At 47.5% G+C, this 15,886-nt stretch overlaps 1 protein-coding gene across 1 annotated transcript; it reads left to right on the top strand.

The window, feature by feature from the left end:
- The first annotated feature begins 5,397 nt into the window (after window positions 1–5,397).
- On the top strand, window positions 5,398–15,675 carry LOC127017809 (deleted in malignant brain tumors 1 protein-like). The gene is made up of 16 exons (XM_050899087.1): window positions 5,398–5,542; window positions 5,911–5,940; window positions 6,361–6,399; window positions 7,072–7,116; window positions 7,789–7,833; window positions 8,569–8,722; window positions 8,949–9,163; window positions 9,893–9,937; window positions 10,164–10,208; window positions 10,435–10,479; window positions 11,152–11,196; window positions 12,643–12,793; window positions 13,141–13,352; window positions 13,626–13,798; window positions 14,482–14,870; window positions 15,396–15,675. The coding sequence occupies exons 1-16, from the start codon at window positions 5,398–5,400 to the stop codon at window positions 15,673–15,675; spliced, it is 2,058 nt and encodes a 685-aa protein (XP_050755044.1).
- The last annotated feature ends 211 nt before the right edge of the window (window positions 15,676–15,886 follow it).

Below are 15,886 nucleotides of genomic sequence, written 5' to 3'. Positions count from 1 at the left end.
AAAATCCATTGTAGAGTTCCATTGGATCCCATTATTTATCTGTTATCTTAAATATGTTGTAAATCCCAGTGGGAGGACTGTGTCAAGGGATCCGTAAAGTTCTTAAGAGCTTCAGAAACAGAGAATTTGGGATGAATTCTCCCTTATTTTCTATACTTGCCCCTATCGCCAGACTTACACTCCTTGTTCTCTGGGAAGGTTTGGGCAGTTTAGCAACGATCAGTGTATGACCACTGCATTTTGGCTTGAGTTTGTGATAAAAGTCAAAAGATTACATTCGTGGTTTCAGATTTGCAGTAGATGACTTGTAGAGCTTAAACATACTGTCTGAGTCTTGCTGCCCTGGTGAAGATATAGCATGTTGAAGGATGAACAGGGGGGGAACAGAAAAAGATGAATGTACTGACTTTCTGCTGCACGTTTTTGTGACGTCTATTAGGACAGAAATACTCATAAAAGCAGTCTAGGGTAATTCAAGACAACTCAGCATCCTAGTTCCAAACTCTTCTACCTCTAGAAAGTTAACTAATGTGTAACTAATATTTGAGAAATACATGATGGTAAGTTGTGGGTGATATTTGACTCAGTCCCTGAAACTGTGCTGTCACCACAACTTTAAGGGACTGGAGACATGACGGTTGTCTCTGAGTGATGCGCTCCCAGCAGCTGGTGGGTGTCTCTCCCCACGGGAGTCCAGGCCTGTCAGAAGGGTCTCCATAAGCCCCTCGATTGTTTCCCACCACGCTCTTACCCTTCCACATCTGCAGTCACATAAAGGAAGGCTCTGCTACACAGACTTAAAAAGCAGCTTTGGCTCAGATACAACTCAAACCCAAGGAAGGGACATGTTACACCAGGGACAGCAACAGAACTTTGCAGCTGAAAGAGGGACGGGATGGAAAGATAGCAGCTATTGCAACCACTTTTCCCGAGGCAGATGTCAGGTGTTGTCTTCTTGTAGAACCAGGAAGCTATAAAAAGTTGTGTAACAAATCAAACATATCGTCATGGCAGTTAGGGAAGTAAGGCAGTGAGGGACTGTGTTTGATATTGACTTACTGAAAGGACAGATTGGGCTGCTGAGCTACACCCTTTACCACCTCTGCCTATAAATTCTGGTGCCCTCCTGTATCAGGAGCTCCAAGGAGATGGCTGCCACCAGGATCTTGTCTTGGATGGTGATGATAAGTCTTCAAATTCAGATGGATGCAGGTAAAGAGTCTCACTTCTCATCACCTTCATGGCTATATTTCACGTCAGGCTAATGTTGAGATTTAAGGGTAAAAGAGGATTTAGCAGCACAGCTTAGCTCTTTCGAAAACCACGAGCAGGTCAAACTTATGAGCTGAGCAAATAAATCATTATACCCATTAATTCAAAAGTTTTTACTGAAACTGTTTAATGAATTTAAATTGTTGTTCTCACCATTGTTGTAAAGAGACTAGTAAAGGAAATTCAAATGAATATACTGTAAAGCCAATGATATAATTTTCTGAATCTTTGTATTGGGGTAATGAATTTAAAGACTAATATGTATTTTCTGGATGAAATGCATGTTTATTTTAAAGAGTGTGAGGTGCTCTTTGAACCATCTGCTTTGTATTTGATTAAGTGTATTGTTATGAATAACACATTGGTGTTTAATAACAGAGTGCCCTAGATAAAACAAGTACGGCACATGTCCCTGTTCCTATTATTATTGTAATTATTAGAATATAATAGGAATTACTGTAATTCTATAATATTCTATATTCCCCATAGTCTAATTCCTGTTATGAGTATAATCTGATTTGGTTGCAGAGGCAGTGATCTGCCCAGCCACTTTCATCCCTTTGGGGACCAATACAAATATCAGTGGGTCTGATGAGAGGGAGGATGCTTCAAACAGGGTAAAATAGTCTTCCTGTGTTCAAAAAACACTTTCCCCTTTTTCAGGTGAGGCTCTCCTGGCTGAGCAGAGTGCCAGCATGGTGCTGTGAGAAATAAGGCATTTCTTTTTAAGCAGTTGCTGTCACATTCTTTGTGCAGGAGGGGGGAACAGAAAAAGATCAAAAGTGTTTGCCGTAGCTGCTGTCCTTCCATCCCTTCCTCTTTCAGATGTAAAGTTCTGAAATGAACTTGACTTGGACTAATGAACCAAAAGCAAAAACCTGCTTTCCCTTTCTGTGCTCCCACACACACCCACGTACACAATGGAAAGAAATAACCGTTTAGGGCTGTTTGTGGGCTCAGGTTTTTAATGCTCTTATTATTTACTCCCTCCATAAATATTTGAGGTGCAAATAGTGATATCAAAAACTAAGCTGGAATGTTGATATTGAGCTGGGAAACACTGAGTTACTGTTTAATCCTTTCATTACCATCTAATTAATTTAGATTTAAAGCCTTGCATGCGTGAGGAGCAGTGTGGTAAGATGTGTCCGAAAGTTCCCTCCTCACCGAATAAATGACACATCTCCCCATTAGGATCTTCTTTACATCCAGAAATCACTTTAAATACATAAACTGTGTGTTTAAGGGCCAATGTTACAGGTCTTGTCATACATGATATTAGTCAGTGAAGGCATATTCCCACCTCTCAGTCAGTCCAGGGAGCAGGATTTCTATCTTCCACAGTAGTTGGACCTAATCCACTCCCTTGTAAATCAGCAGCCATCCTTTTGCCAGCGTCACCAGGGGATGCTGTGCATGCAAACTTTCCATCCACGTTACTTAATTCATGTAATGTTCTTTCAACTTTTTTTTCCCCCCCGGTTGCTTGTGATGACAGCGTCTACAGTTTGGACAACAACAGCTTCTACAACACAAAGGTTTCTAACAACAGGTAACTTAAAAGTTCTATAAAAATGTACATTGTTTATAGAGTTGGCATTGCTAAATATTCTCTCCAAGCTGATGCTTGCATTTGAAAACTTTTCTAGTCCAGTTGTAGCCAATGTAGCCAACCTACCGGTGTAGTCAGGGGTTCAGTGTCCTTTAGACTGGGCTCCCAGATGCTGAAATGTACCCATACAGAATCTATATGGTAGCATATGCACGCACTTAAAAAGCAGCTTATACTTGAATATATGTCACTCCTCTCCAAGAAAGAATGCAAGTCATTGCTGCGATGAAGATCTTCTTAAATAAATCAGTGCTTGGGCTAAAACCTTAGGATAATAATGCCGTCTAAAAAACAGAGGCTGTATAAATGCAGCAGTTTCTGATTATCTGAAAGCCTGCAGGAAAGTTATCCACGGTTGCAACGGGCAAATTTTAACTGAGTACAGGTTTGTAGACTGTTTTCCAGTGACCTATACAGGGACAGAGCAGGACCTCACTGCCCCCGTGAAATGCCCTTATTCATTTTGATTATAGGATTGGCGCTGTCACCTGATCCTGTGGCCTAATTTTTCCATGCCCTGCCACGCTCGCTCTCATCTTACCAGACCCATCAGCTCATCTTTTTCAAAACTGCAATTCTTACAAAGTAATATAGTGGCACTGTGATTAAGACAATATGGAAACTAGTTTTGTTTCAGTAACTGCAATTATTAAAATAAGTCAAACACTGGAACAACTCCATTTATATTTTGAAACCAGTTTTTAAACAGCCAAACTCACCTATTTGAAATCCTTTTAAATATTTCTCTGAGAGGATGTTTGGAGAGTCATCAGCCCTGATGCAGAAGGGTAATGGTGGTCTCTACACTGTCCTTCCCCCAAGGTTTGAACAACCCCATAAAGCCCTCTCTCAGAAAACGTAACTTTCTAGGTTAGGTGAAAGGAAACACTGGGAAGATCACCTTTCTGGGCCTGCCAGAGCCATGTCCCATGGGACACCTTCGATCTGCTGGTGCCACCTGGAGGGCTTTCCATCAAGTGTCCTGTACAGGAGCCTTAGCAGGAAAAACTTCTCTGACCCAGAGTTTATGCCACCAGTTAGGCTTAGCAGCGAGGTATGGAAGAAATCTCGAAGGGAATGAGAGTAGCTTAAATGCGGTGGGAATGTGAGCAAAACCTGTCACAGGTAGCTTTTGGAGACCCCCTTTTTGCCTGCAGCCGTGCAAAATGAAGGAAGATAATAGGATCTGCAGCCTCCCTTCCTCACTGGCCTTGCTCTGACCAGCTCCCCAGATAGTCTTCTCTCATCTTCATTTCTGTTAAGATTTTTGGGGTAGCTTTGTTATTCTTGGTATGGAGAAAGGGAGGAGGAGACAGTTGTTCACAGCCTATTCTCATGCAAGAAGTGGAGCCATCAACTTCTGATCGGATCAGGTGAAACCAGCAGATACCTTGTTCAAAGCAAACAGAGAGAGACTCTTCTCGCTTCAAAGGCACCTGGCACTCTCTGGGCCAGCTGCAGGTTTTGGTGGGTTCATGAAGAGATTTGATGATTAATGGAGGAAAAAACTGCTGAGCTCTGCTGAAATAGTAGGAAACCTCTTGGATCTAAAGTTCGTCAGCCACAAATTGCTAGAGGCTGGAATGGTGTTTGGGGAAGTTTCAAATTATATTTCCCTTGTTGACCTCCCCATATGGTATCATGTATGGTTTTTTTCTTCTCTAGAAGAAACAACAAGTACGGTTCTCCCAACAACAACTGAGACCACTACTTGTAAGTAGAATTTATCAAATTTTTGCTTTATATGATAGTGATAGCTTTATATTTTTACCATCATATTTATTCCTGGGAAGAAACTTGTATGATGGAAAACGCTTACGTGTTTGCTTTATGCTGGGGCTGGGGGCATGTGCAAGAACAAAGTTATTTGGGAGCCAGGATTTCGGGGATGCTCGTCCCCCAGCAGCCAGCATCCTTGCTAGGAAGAAAGCGATCTTCTGTCGCTTGTGCCCTTCACTGGGGACTTGACTTGACCCACTGGGGAAAGGGTAAAGCACGTTGACAGCTCCCAAAGGATTTGTCCTAATATGCTTGCTCTCCGTGTGTTTTTTTTCTGCTTGTTCTTCTCTGCAGTTCCTGTCATAGCTGACGGTGAGTCTGTCTGCCAGGACCCTCGTCGTGGCCTCGGGCACGGGGACGTGCCTGCCCGCTGCTGCCCCAGCATCTCCGTCCCCCCACAGCGTGGGAGCCCGAGAAGGGGCTGCTGGCCCTAAGCCGTGCTGTGGGTGAATGCCGCTGGGTTTCAGGGGGCAGCCGTGCCCGGGGAGGACGTGGGAGCCTGTGCTCTCCTGTCAAATGTCATTGCCTGAAACCAGAGCACTGCTGGCCTTACCAAGGGTTTTGTGTCTCTCAAAGAGCTGTTGCTGCAGCTGACTGGTGGGCCGAACAGATGTGCAGGCAACGTAGAAGTCTTCTATTTTGGAGCCTGGGCGAAAGTGTGTGGATACCTGTGGGACATGCAAGATGCCAAGGTTGTGTGCAGGCAGCTTGGCTGCGGCTCGCCTCTTGGTGTGATGCGCTATTTCCCTTCGAGCAACTCGTACCCATACATGATGACGGAGGTGAATTGTGCAGGCTCTGAAGACTATTTGTGGTATTGCCCTCACAAGGAAGAGTACTCTGTCTGTTATCACGGGGATGCTTCTGTCATATGCTCAGGTGGGTTTTTGCGTTTTGGTGGCGTTTTCCTGAAGAAAACCCATCTGGAGTTTGTGTGAGGCTGGGCAAAGACTGGCCAGCCCTTGCTCTGTGCTCTGCAGGGCAGCAGTGGGTCGTGGGTCCATGTCCCTGATGCAGGGGCCTGTGTTTCAGAGGGAGCACCATGCCTGCGCTTGCAGACTGTGCTCGGGAGATCTGGGATTCGGGTGACGGCTCGCGCACAGAGCAGGGTGTGAGGAGGGGGGCGGTTTTGAGCCAGGCCATCCTCCCCACGGGTCCCTCCTTAGCTCTCCATGAGCTTATAGCATGTGCTCCAAGGGGAGCCAAGGGGTCCAAGTGCCTCACGCCCTCTGGTTTTCTCCTTCCAGACTCGGGACTAACAGTGCCTCCACCAACAGGTATCCAGAGATTTCTGTTTACATTCTTCTTCTCCTTGGGGTGCTCTGCCTCTGGGTGCTCTGTCTCTGTCAGAGCACAAGACCCAAACATGGGCTGCACTTACAGACCCTGGGTAACGTCCCTGATGCTCAGGGAGATGCAGGATCACTTGGAATCCTTTGGGATTGAGCAGCTGCTTCTTCTGTGGGAGAGGTTTGGCGCTGGTCTTCATGGTGCCGCAGTGGTGATGCCCTTGAGCAATAGCTGGGGCGGTTGGTACTGCAGCCATCTTGCTCAGTCCTGCCACGTTACAGTGCTGACTGCGGGTTTTGGGTTTCATTGTCCCGGGGTTCCCTTTGGATAGGGGTGACTCCCAGCAGGATGTTACTCTTAGGCAAAATTCTGTGCATTCACCTGCTGCTCTCTCTCTGCAACACCAGGTAGCTTCAGCTCGACTTCCCCCATGTCATCGACCACAGGTATGTCCAGAGGGGCTGAGGGGTCTGACTAGCTCCTGCCCCCAGTTATGAATCACAGAATCACTGGATGGCTGAGGTTGGAAGGGACCTCTGGAACTCATCTAGTCCAACCCTCCTGCTAAACCATTGCTGGCTGGTGTTGAACTTGGTGTCCACCAGGACCCCCAGGGCCTTCTCTGGAGACCTGCTTCCCAGCCGGCCGGCCCACAGCACGTACTGGTGCTTGGGGCTGTTCTTACCCAAGAGCAGGACTTGGCATTTCTCCTTGTTGAACGGCAGGAGGTTCCTGTTGGCCCATTTCTCCAGCCTGTTGAGGTCCCTCTGGATGGCAGCAGGACCCTCTGGTGGATCTGCCACTCCTCCCAGTTTGGTGTCATCAGCAAACTTGCTGAGGGTCCCCTCTGTCCCATCATCCCCATGATTAACAAAGACATTTGAGGCCCTGCTGATGGGAGCTATCGCGCTTGCAGAACGCGAGCTGCGCTCTGGGCTGGTGGGATGGAGCGGGAAGGCTTTGAGGTGCAGCCGCAGCGGGACCTGCCACACATCCAGGCGGTGATTGTGGGTCTTGGGTTTCAGTGTCCTGGGAGCCCTTTTGGGAGGGGTGACTCCCAGAGGGCCGTTTCTCTTAGGCAAAATGCTGTGCATTCACCTGCTGCTCTCTCTCTGCAGCACCAAGTAGCTTCAGCTCAACTTCCCCCATGTCATCGACCACAGGTAGGTCTGGAGGGTTGAGGGGTCTAACTAGCTCCTGCCCCCAGTTACGGACCACAGAATCACTGGATGGCTGAGGTTGGAAGGGACCTCTGGAGCTCATCTAGTCCAACACCCCCTGCTAAACCATTGCTGGCTGGTGTTGAACTTGGTGTCCACCAGGACCCCCAGGGCCTTCTCTGGAGACCTGCTTCCCAGCCGGCCGGCCCACAGCACGTACTGGTGCTTGGGGCTGTTCTTACCCAAGAGCAGGACTTGGCACTTCTCCTTGTTGAACGGCAGGAGGTTCCTGTTGGCCCATGTCTCCAGCCTGTCGAGGTCCTTCTGGATGGCAGCAGGACCCTCTGGTGGATCTGCCACTCCTCCCAGTTTGGTGTCATCAGCAAACTTGCTGAGGGTCCCCTCTGTCCCATCATCCCCATGATTAACAAAGACATTTGAGGCCCTGCTGATGGGAGCTATTGCACATGCAGAACGCGAGCTGCGCTCTGGGCTGGTGGGATGGAGCGGGAAGGCTTTGAGGCGCAGCCACAGCGGGACCTGCCACGCATCCAGGCGGTGATTGTGGGTCTTGGGTTTCAGTGTCCCGGGAGCCCTTTTGGGAGGGGTGACTCCCAGAGGGCCGTTTCTCTTAGGCAAAATGCTGTGCATTCACCTGCTACTCTCTCTCTGCAGCACCAGGTAGCTTCAGCTCGACTTCCCCCATGTCATCGACCACAGGTATGTCCAGAGGGGTTGAGGGCTCTGACTAGCTCCTGCCCCCAGTTATGGATCACAGAATCACTGGATGGCTGAGGTTGGAAGGGACCTCTGGGGGACATCTGGTCCTACCCCCTGGCTAAAGCCAGGTCACCTAGAGCTGGCTGCCCAAGACCATGTCCAGATGGCTCTTGACTGTCTCCAAGGATGGAGAGTCCACCACCTCAGTCACCATCACAGTGAAAAAGTGTTTCCTGATGTTCAGAGGGAGCCTCCTGTGTTTCAGTTTGTGCCCATGGCCACTTGTCCCATCACTGGGCACCACTGTAAAGAAGAGCCTGGCTTTTGGAGAGGGTTGACTCCTAGCAGGTTGTTCCTCTTAGGCAAAACGCTGCTCGCTCACCTGCTGAGTTCTCCCTGCAGCACCAGGTAGCTCCAGCTTGACTCCCTCCGTGTCGCTGACCACCTTTAGGTCTGGAGGGGTTAAGGGGTCTGGTTATCTCCCGCCTCAGGTGTCCCGCTGGACGGCCAGGCCCCGCCGATGGCGGTTACTGCCTGTGCCGAGCACTACCTCTGCTCTGGGCTGGGGGGACACAAGGATGAGGCTGCGGGGTGCAGCCACGTGCCCGGGAGGGAGGGTCTCTGTGGGGCTGTGGCAGAGCCTCCTTGCAGGGGACCATGCCCTTCTCTGACGGCTTCTGGCGATGGGATTTCGAGAGCTCTCTGCCCGTCCCCGGGCTCTGCTCCTTTCCGCAGGGGCTGGCTCCTGCGGTGGCTTGCTTCAGGGTTTGTCCGGCTCAGTCCAGAGCCCGGGCTACCCCAACCACTACCCCAACAATGCCCGCTGCGTGTGGCGCATACGGCTGCGGGAGCGGGATCGCAGAATCAAGCTCCAGTTTTTGGATGTCGAGTGAGTGCGGCGGGGTGGCGGCTGTGGTGTGGGCAGGGTGCCCAATGGTGGCTGCGGGCTCAGGGGCGGCTTCGTCCCCATCACGGGGCCTTGGCCGCCTCTGCCCCAGGGCCGGGGCCAGGCCGGGAATGGGGTCGGGTTGGTTGAGCCCTGCAGCTCCTGCCGGTACTCGTGCTCGGAGGTGGCACAGCCTGCGGTGCAGACAGACCCTCCTCTCCCTCCGCAGGCTGGAAGGCAACAGGTGCCAGTACGACGCCATTGAGGTGTACGACGGCGGGTCCCCTGGGGGCCTGCTCCTCGGGACTGTTTGCAGGAACGACCACCGCGTCTTCATATCCTCTGGGCACCAGCTGACCATCCTGTTTCGCAGTGACAGCATCGTCGCCCAGAGAGGTTTCCAGGCCTACTACTACTCGTTTCTGGCCTCCAGCAGCACCACAGGTAAGACCAGAGCCGTCCTTTACCCTTTGCCAGGGCAGAAGCACTAACTCTTCCTTAAAGGGCCTTCTGACAGCTCCTGACACCTATGGGCATCCAGACCTTCTGGCCCCACTGACAGGCGTTTTGGCTCGGGGGCATCTTTTTGGACAGGACTGCCACCAGACTGCTGCCAGAATGCTGTTTCTTTGCCCGATGGGCAGGGACAGGGCTTTCTCCACCTCTGCCAGTGCTGCCACTGAACCGTCATCGATTTTTCTGGCCTTTACTACAGGCAGAGGAATTGCTTGTTCATGGCACACTCATTGCTGCAGCTGCAGAGGCCAATGTTCCTGCTCCTGGTTACTACTCCTTCTCCCAAAATAAAGAAGGCTGATGTGTTCACACACAGTGCAGTGAACGCCTTTTTGCAGCTGAGGAGTTGTTGAGGAGTGAGCGCGGCTGCTGCTCTCTGCCTGCAGCGCCAGGTAGCTCCAGCTTGACTCCCCCTGTGTCACTGACCTCAGGTAGGGCCTGGAGGGGTTGAGGGGTCTGGTTGTCTCTTGCCCCTGCTCAGGATCAGAGAATCACACGATGATTGAGGTTAGTCTTGCTCGGTCCCGCCAGCTTACAGTGCTGACTGTGGGTCTTGGGTTTAGGTATCGCAGGGTTACCTTTGGGGAAGGGTGACTCCATCAAGTTCTTCATTTTAGGTAAAATCCTGCTCTCTCACTTGCTGCTCTCTCCCTGCAGTGCCAGGTAGCTCCCGCTTGACTCCCACCGTGTCGTCGACCACAGGTAGGTCTGGAGGGGTTGAGGGGTCTGGTTATCTCTTGCCCCTGCTCAGGATCAGAGAATCACATGATGGTTGAGGTTAGTCTTGCTCGGTCCCGCCAGCTTACAGTGCTGACTGTGGGTCTTGGGTTTAGGTATCGCAGGGTTACCTTTGGGGAGGGGTGACTCCCATCAGGTTCTTCGTCTTAGGTAAAATGCTGCTCTCTCACTTGCTGTTCTCTCCCTGCAGTGCCAGGTAGCTCCAGCTTGACTCCCACCATGTCGGTGACCACAGGTAGGTCTGGAGGGGTTGAGGGGTCTGGTTATCTCTTGCCCCTGCTCAGGATCAGAGAATCACAGGATGATTGAGGTTAGTCTTGCTCAGTCCCGCCAGCTTACAGTGCTGACTGCGGGTTTTGGGTTTAGGTATTGCAGGGTTACCTTTGGGGAGGGGTGACTCCCATCGGGTTCTTCGTCTTAGGTAAAATGCTGCTCTCTCACTTGCTGCTCTCTCTCTGCAGCACCAAGTAGCTTCAGCTCGACTTCCCCCATGTCATCGACCACAGGTATGTCCAGAGGGGTTGAGGGCTCTGACTAGCTCCTGCCCCCAGTTACGGACCACAGAATCACTGGATGGCTGAGGTTGGAAGGGACCTCTGGAGCTCATCTAGTCCAACACCCCCTGCTAAACCATTGCTGGCTGGTGTTGAACTTGGTGTCCACCAGGACCCCCAGGGCCTTCTCTGGAGACCTGCTTCCCAGCCGGGCGGCCCACAGCACGTACTGGTGCTTGGGGCTGTTCTTACCCAAGAGCAGGACTTGGCATTTCTCCTTGTTGAACGGCAGGAGGTTCCTGTTGGCCCATTTCTCCAGCCTGTCGAGGTCCCTCTGGATGGCAGCAGGACCCTCTGGTGGATCTGCCACTCCTCCCAGTTTGGTGTCATCAGCAAACTTGCTGAGGGTCCCCTCTGTCCCATCATCCCCATGATTAACAAAGACATTCGAGGCCCTGCTGATGGGAGCTATTGCACATGCAGAACGCGAGCTGCGCTCTGGGCTGGTGGGATGGAGCGGGAAGGCTTTGAGGCGCAGCCACAGCGGGACCTGCCACACATCCAGGCGGTGATTGTGGGTCTTGGGTTTCAGTGTCCGGGAGCCCTTTTGGGAGGGGTGACTCCCAGAGGGCCGTTTCTCTTAGGCAAAATGCTGTGCATTCACCTGCTACTCTCTCTCTGCAGCACCAAGTAGCTTCAGCTCGACTTCCCCCATGTCATCGACCACAGGTAGGTCTGGAGGGGTTGAGGGTCTAACTAGCTTCTGCCCCCAGTTACGGACCACAGAATCACTGGATGGCTGAGGTTGGAAGGGACCTCTGGAGGTCGTCCGGTCCAACCCTCCTGCTAAAGCCAGGTCACCTAGAGCTGGCTGCCCAAGACCATGTCCAGATGGCTTTTGGCTATCATCTCCAAGGATGGAGAATCCACCACCTCTGTGGGCAACCTGTACCATTGGTCAGTCACCCTCATCAGTAAAACAGTGTTTCCTGATCTTCAGGCAGTACATACATGGAGCATCTGAGATGGGGTCCCCAGATGGAAGGCTCATGTGTTTGTGTTGGGGCTGTTTGTGTACGAGTGCAGGCAGAGGAATTGCTTGGTCCTGATTGTAGCTAATGAGAGGAATGTTACTGCTCATAATTTTGGGGCATACTCCTCTTCATTTAATACCAAAAGAACAATGCCTTAAATTATCCCAAAATAGCAGTGCAGGTGATTTCACACCCAGGGTAGTAACTTATTTCTTTGCACTTGAGCAGCAATTTCCCAAGTGCTTAGGAAGCATTGTTTCCGACCACTTCATAAGTATTGTTATTCCACTAATTCCTGTTTCAGCTGTTTGTTCAAGCACGTCATTTGAGGATCGTGCACATTTTGAAAGTTTAATTGTTCACATAGTAGATGTTAGATCAGTGAGAGAAGGGTTTTTTCATGTTTGCTAGAAGGTGAAAATAAAAATTGAAAATCTCTTAGACCTCAGTAGGTCTCTTGTTCATTCTTTAGGTTAAAAGAAGTAAATGTGTATTTTTTCTAATTTGGAATGTAATTCAAAAAGGTGGTGTCCATTTACCCATTTCTCTTTTCCTGGCGTAGTTTGAGCTTGTACTGAAAAGTATCCTAGAAATCCATGACTTTATTTTACTACTAAACTTCCTTAGATCTTGATTCCCCTGTTATTTGATTAGGCTGCAACTGATCTATATGTAAATTTCATACAATTTTTTTGACTGTGACATAAGGTCTTCATGTTTATGGATTGGATATTTGTCGGTATTCTTATTTGGAAAGAAAATAATTTTGATCTTTTTTTTCCCTTCCTTTTGGTCATTAGTAATTGTAATAGAGGCGAACCAGGCTCAGCTGTGACTTTTTCTCTTTCAAGGAACAGCTGACCTCCAGAGGTCCAACCTCAGTAATTGTCCAGTTGTATGACAAATACTCGCATCCTGCTAGTGCAGACACTGAAGATCAGCATTATAAAAGCTATTCAGTGTGCTTAACATCTCCTAATCTGCATTCAGATGATATATGAACCTAACAGAAAGACCACTGAAGCTGGTAGAAGTCCCTGCCTCTAAATTTTAGACTTATAAATTCTACATAGACATATTCCAAAAGCAACCTTAAATGGTGTATATATATTTTTTTTTCTTCTCACATTTTTCTCTGCAGAAGATTATACTTGTGGTGGCTTGCTTTCCTCTCCATCTGGTATATTACAGAGTCCATTTTACCCCAGAAATTATCCAAACAATGCCAACTGTGTTTGGGAAATACAAGTACAGAGCAACTTCCGTGTCACACTCACATTTCAAGATGTTCAGTAAGTAAAAATTTATTACTTGGGAAGGTGAATGTATGGGATCGACATCTTGGACTTACTAAGCAGATAGCTGCTTGATTTTGGGGATCTTTTCCAAAGCTTTTAGTATGCCTGAGATGAAAAATGTATTCATTTTTGTTTATTTGGTCAATAATGTAGCTGACATCTAGTGAGACAGAAATTGGAGGCTGTAATTTCTGTTCCAAAGATTTGATTGTCATATCAGTAAAATGTACTCTTTTGCTATGAACAGTTAATCTGAGTTAAAAAAAAAAAAAAAAAGGAAAAATAAATAATAAAATAAAAACAAAGCATTTAACTAAATAATAGTCATGTTTTCTCCCCAGGATGGAAGGTGGCAGATGCCTGTCTGCCTACGTGGAAGTCTATGATGGGCCACTCCATACCTCTCCTCTCCTTGGGAAATTTTGTTCTGGTTCTTTTCGCACATACACGTCTTCCTCAAACCTGCTGACTGTCCGATTTTACAGTAACTCTCGATACACATACAGAGGGTTTCAGGCTGACTATTATTCCACTGCAGCAGATCAGAGCACTAGTAAGTTCATGTTTAGAGCAGAAACCTGCTTCTCAATTATTTGCTAATTCACTGATTGTTAATCATGTTGTACTACAATGAATCACCCATTTCATGTTATTTTAAATTAGATCTGTAGCATTTCATAGAGATGCAAGTATATGGTTTGGATTCTGAACTCTTTCTGCAATATCAGCTGCTTCTGCAAAAGATATTGTTTATTTAAGTCACAATTTATAACCTTTTTCGGTCACTTCAATGAGCTTGCAACATATTTTCTTTGCCATCCACTAGCACTGCTGTGTTTGCCAGACTACATGCATGTAGTTGTGAGCAGATACTACCTTCAGTCACAAGGCTACTCTGCTTGGAATCTCACCTTGAGCGACCCCTATTGCAAACCCAACATTACATCAGAGTATGTTATATTCGACATACCATACACTCGCTGCGGCACAGTGAGAGAGGTATGACTTTAAATGTTTCAACAAAATGTGCAAAAATTGTGAGTGTGTAAAATTCAAACCGAAGAATTCATTTTGAAAACCAGCACAAATTGAAAGCTACACTGGGGTCTGCAGGGACTGGAAGTCTCCTGGTGATTATGGGCTGCCTCTCCATCTCCTGAGGGATAAGGTTTATTAGCACTCGTATTTCCTGCATCTGCTGCCAGAGCATTCACTTATAGCCTGTTATTGATCTGCTAAGGAATAAAGTGTGGAAGGAAGCAAATACTTGGCATTTTCAAGGTCCCAAGCTGAGTCTGGTGGTTAAAAAGGTCTCAAAGCTTTTACTAAATATGACCAATTGTGTTTTAAGCCAGATTTCAGCTTAAATATTGTGCTGGACCTGAACCTTCAGGCATTTAATGTTCAAAGCATTGTACAGGTTGTATTTAATTCAGTTATGTCTGCATTTAATATGAGTAGTTTTCTAGGCCCACATCGTAGGCACTGAATATTACACGTAGATTACAAATTCTTATCTTGAGAACAGAAATTACTAGGGTCAGACTTCTCCACGGCAGACTTTCTGGGAAATAATGCATTTACTGTGCACATTGCCGTAAGGTTACAGCAAAGTTTAGAATGCATAATAGGAAACCTGACTATATGAATTAATTTTGCATTTTATTTTATATGTCAAACAGGGAAACAACAATACGATAATCTATTCCAACCTTATTAGAGGATCCTCTTCTGGTACTGTAATCACAAGAAATAAAAGTCTTCACTTGCGTGTCAACTGCAAAATGCTCCAGAACACATGGGCACAAATAATGTATGTTGCGGACGACAATTTTGAAGTCAATGAAACTCAGTATGGCAGATATGATGTAAACCTTACATTTTATGATTCTGCATCCTTCTCATGGCCAGTATATGACTCGCCATACTATGTTGATATCAACCAGAATTTGTTCCTTGAAGCTTACCTGCACAGCTCTGATCCAAACCTGGTGTTATTTGTGGACACATGTGTGGCATCTCCCACTCCCCACAATTTTACAACCGTAACCTATGATATAATCAGGAATGGGTAAGCTCTTATGCATTACAATTACAGATAGAACTGCCTTTGAACTCCTGTATCGCTTCTTTTTTTTCTTTTTTCTTTTTTTTTTTTAATGGAATCATTTGAATACAGCATACATTAATGTCAGCTTCTAACTAATTAATGAACATGGGTATTTGGGGTTTACTGGGGGAAAGGGGATGGATTGACCCAAAATATCACACACACACCCCCCAGCTTAAAACGACAAATATAGACTAAATGGCTATGGCCAGTTCACTGTGGATTGTTGTTATCAAAGTGGTAACAGTGACATATCTCAGGTAAGGATAATTCACCTTCAGAAAAGCATACAAACACTAGGCATCTAGACACACGACAGGCTGAGGGGAAGTAACATGGCTCAATGCTGCCAAAGTAGGGCATCTTGCTTTTCCTAACTGCAGGTTTCTGAACCATTTTCAAATCGCTTTTCATGTTATGTGTTACATTGCATGTAAATGACTGATTGCAGTGTGTATTCATGAGAGTTTTTTTGTTTCTTTTTAGATGTGTTCGAGATTCCACCTATGCTACATATTATTCACCGTACAGTCACATGGTCCGGTTTAAATTCAATGCCTTCCAGTTTATTCGTAACAATCCATTGGTTTACCTGCAGTGTGAACTAGTGGTGTGCAGGACCTATGACTATTCTTCCAGATGCTACCAAGGTTGTATCACTAGGTCCAAGAGAGAGGCAAGCTCTGGCCAAGAAAGCGTGACTGTTGTTGCTGGCCCAATACAGCTTCGGGAAGCTGGTGCTGAGAATAGGAAGGCACGTGACTAAATAAAACCATCATCTCCTTTGACAGATAGCATCTTTAAATGCCAATTTAATTCTGAAAGAAACCGTGCTGCTGCTGGATTACCAGCAGCTCTACAATAAATATTAGAAATGCGTTTACTGAGTCATGCCTGTTAATCCCACTTCAGTTGTCTTCATCCGCACAGAACAAAAATGCTACTTCAGGAGTTCTGTGGGGAGTCTGATCGGACAG

Source organism: Gymnogyps californianus, chromosome 6 (assembly GCF_018139145.2).
Source record: "Gymnogyps californianus isolate 813 chromosome 6, ASM1813914v2, whole genome shotgun sequence".
Lineage (NCBI taxonomy): Eukaryota > Metazoa > Chordata > Aves > Accipitriformes > Cathartidae > Gymnogyps > Gymnogyps californianus.
Note: the sequence above shows the minus strand (reverse complement) of the source record. Positions and strands in the feature narration are given on the sequence as shown.

Bases quoted from the DNA above. Each gene is read 5' to 3' on its own strand.
- LOC127017809 (XM_050899087.1), top strand. From the start codon at position 5,398: ATGCGCTATTTCCCTTCGAGCAACTCGTACCCATACATGATGACGGAG. The intron at 5,941-6,360 runs GTATCCAGAGAT...CTGCAACACCAG, and splicing joins AACAGTGCCTCCACCAACAG to GTAGCTTCAGCTCGACTTCC. The intron at 8,723-8,948 runs GTGAGTGCGGCG...CTCCCTCCGCAG, and splicing joins CTCCAGTTTTTGGATGTCGA to GCTGGAAGGCAACAGGTGCC.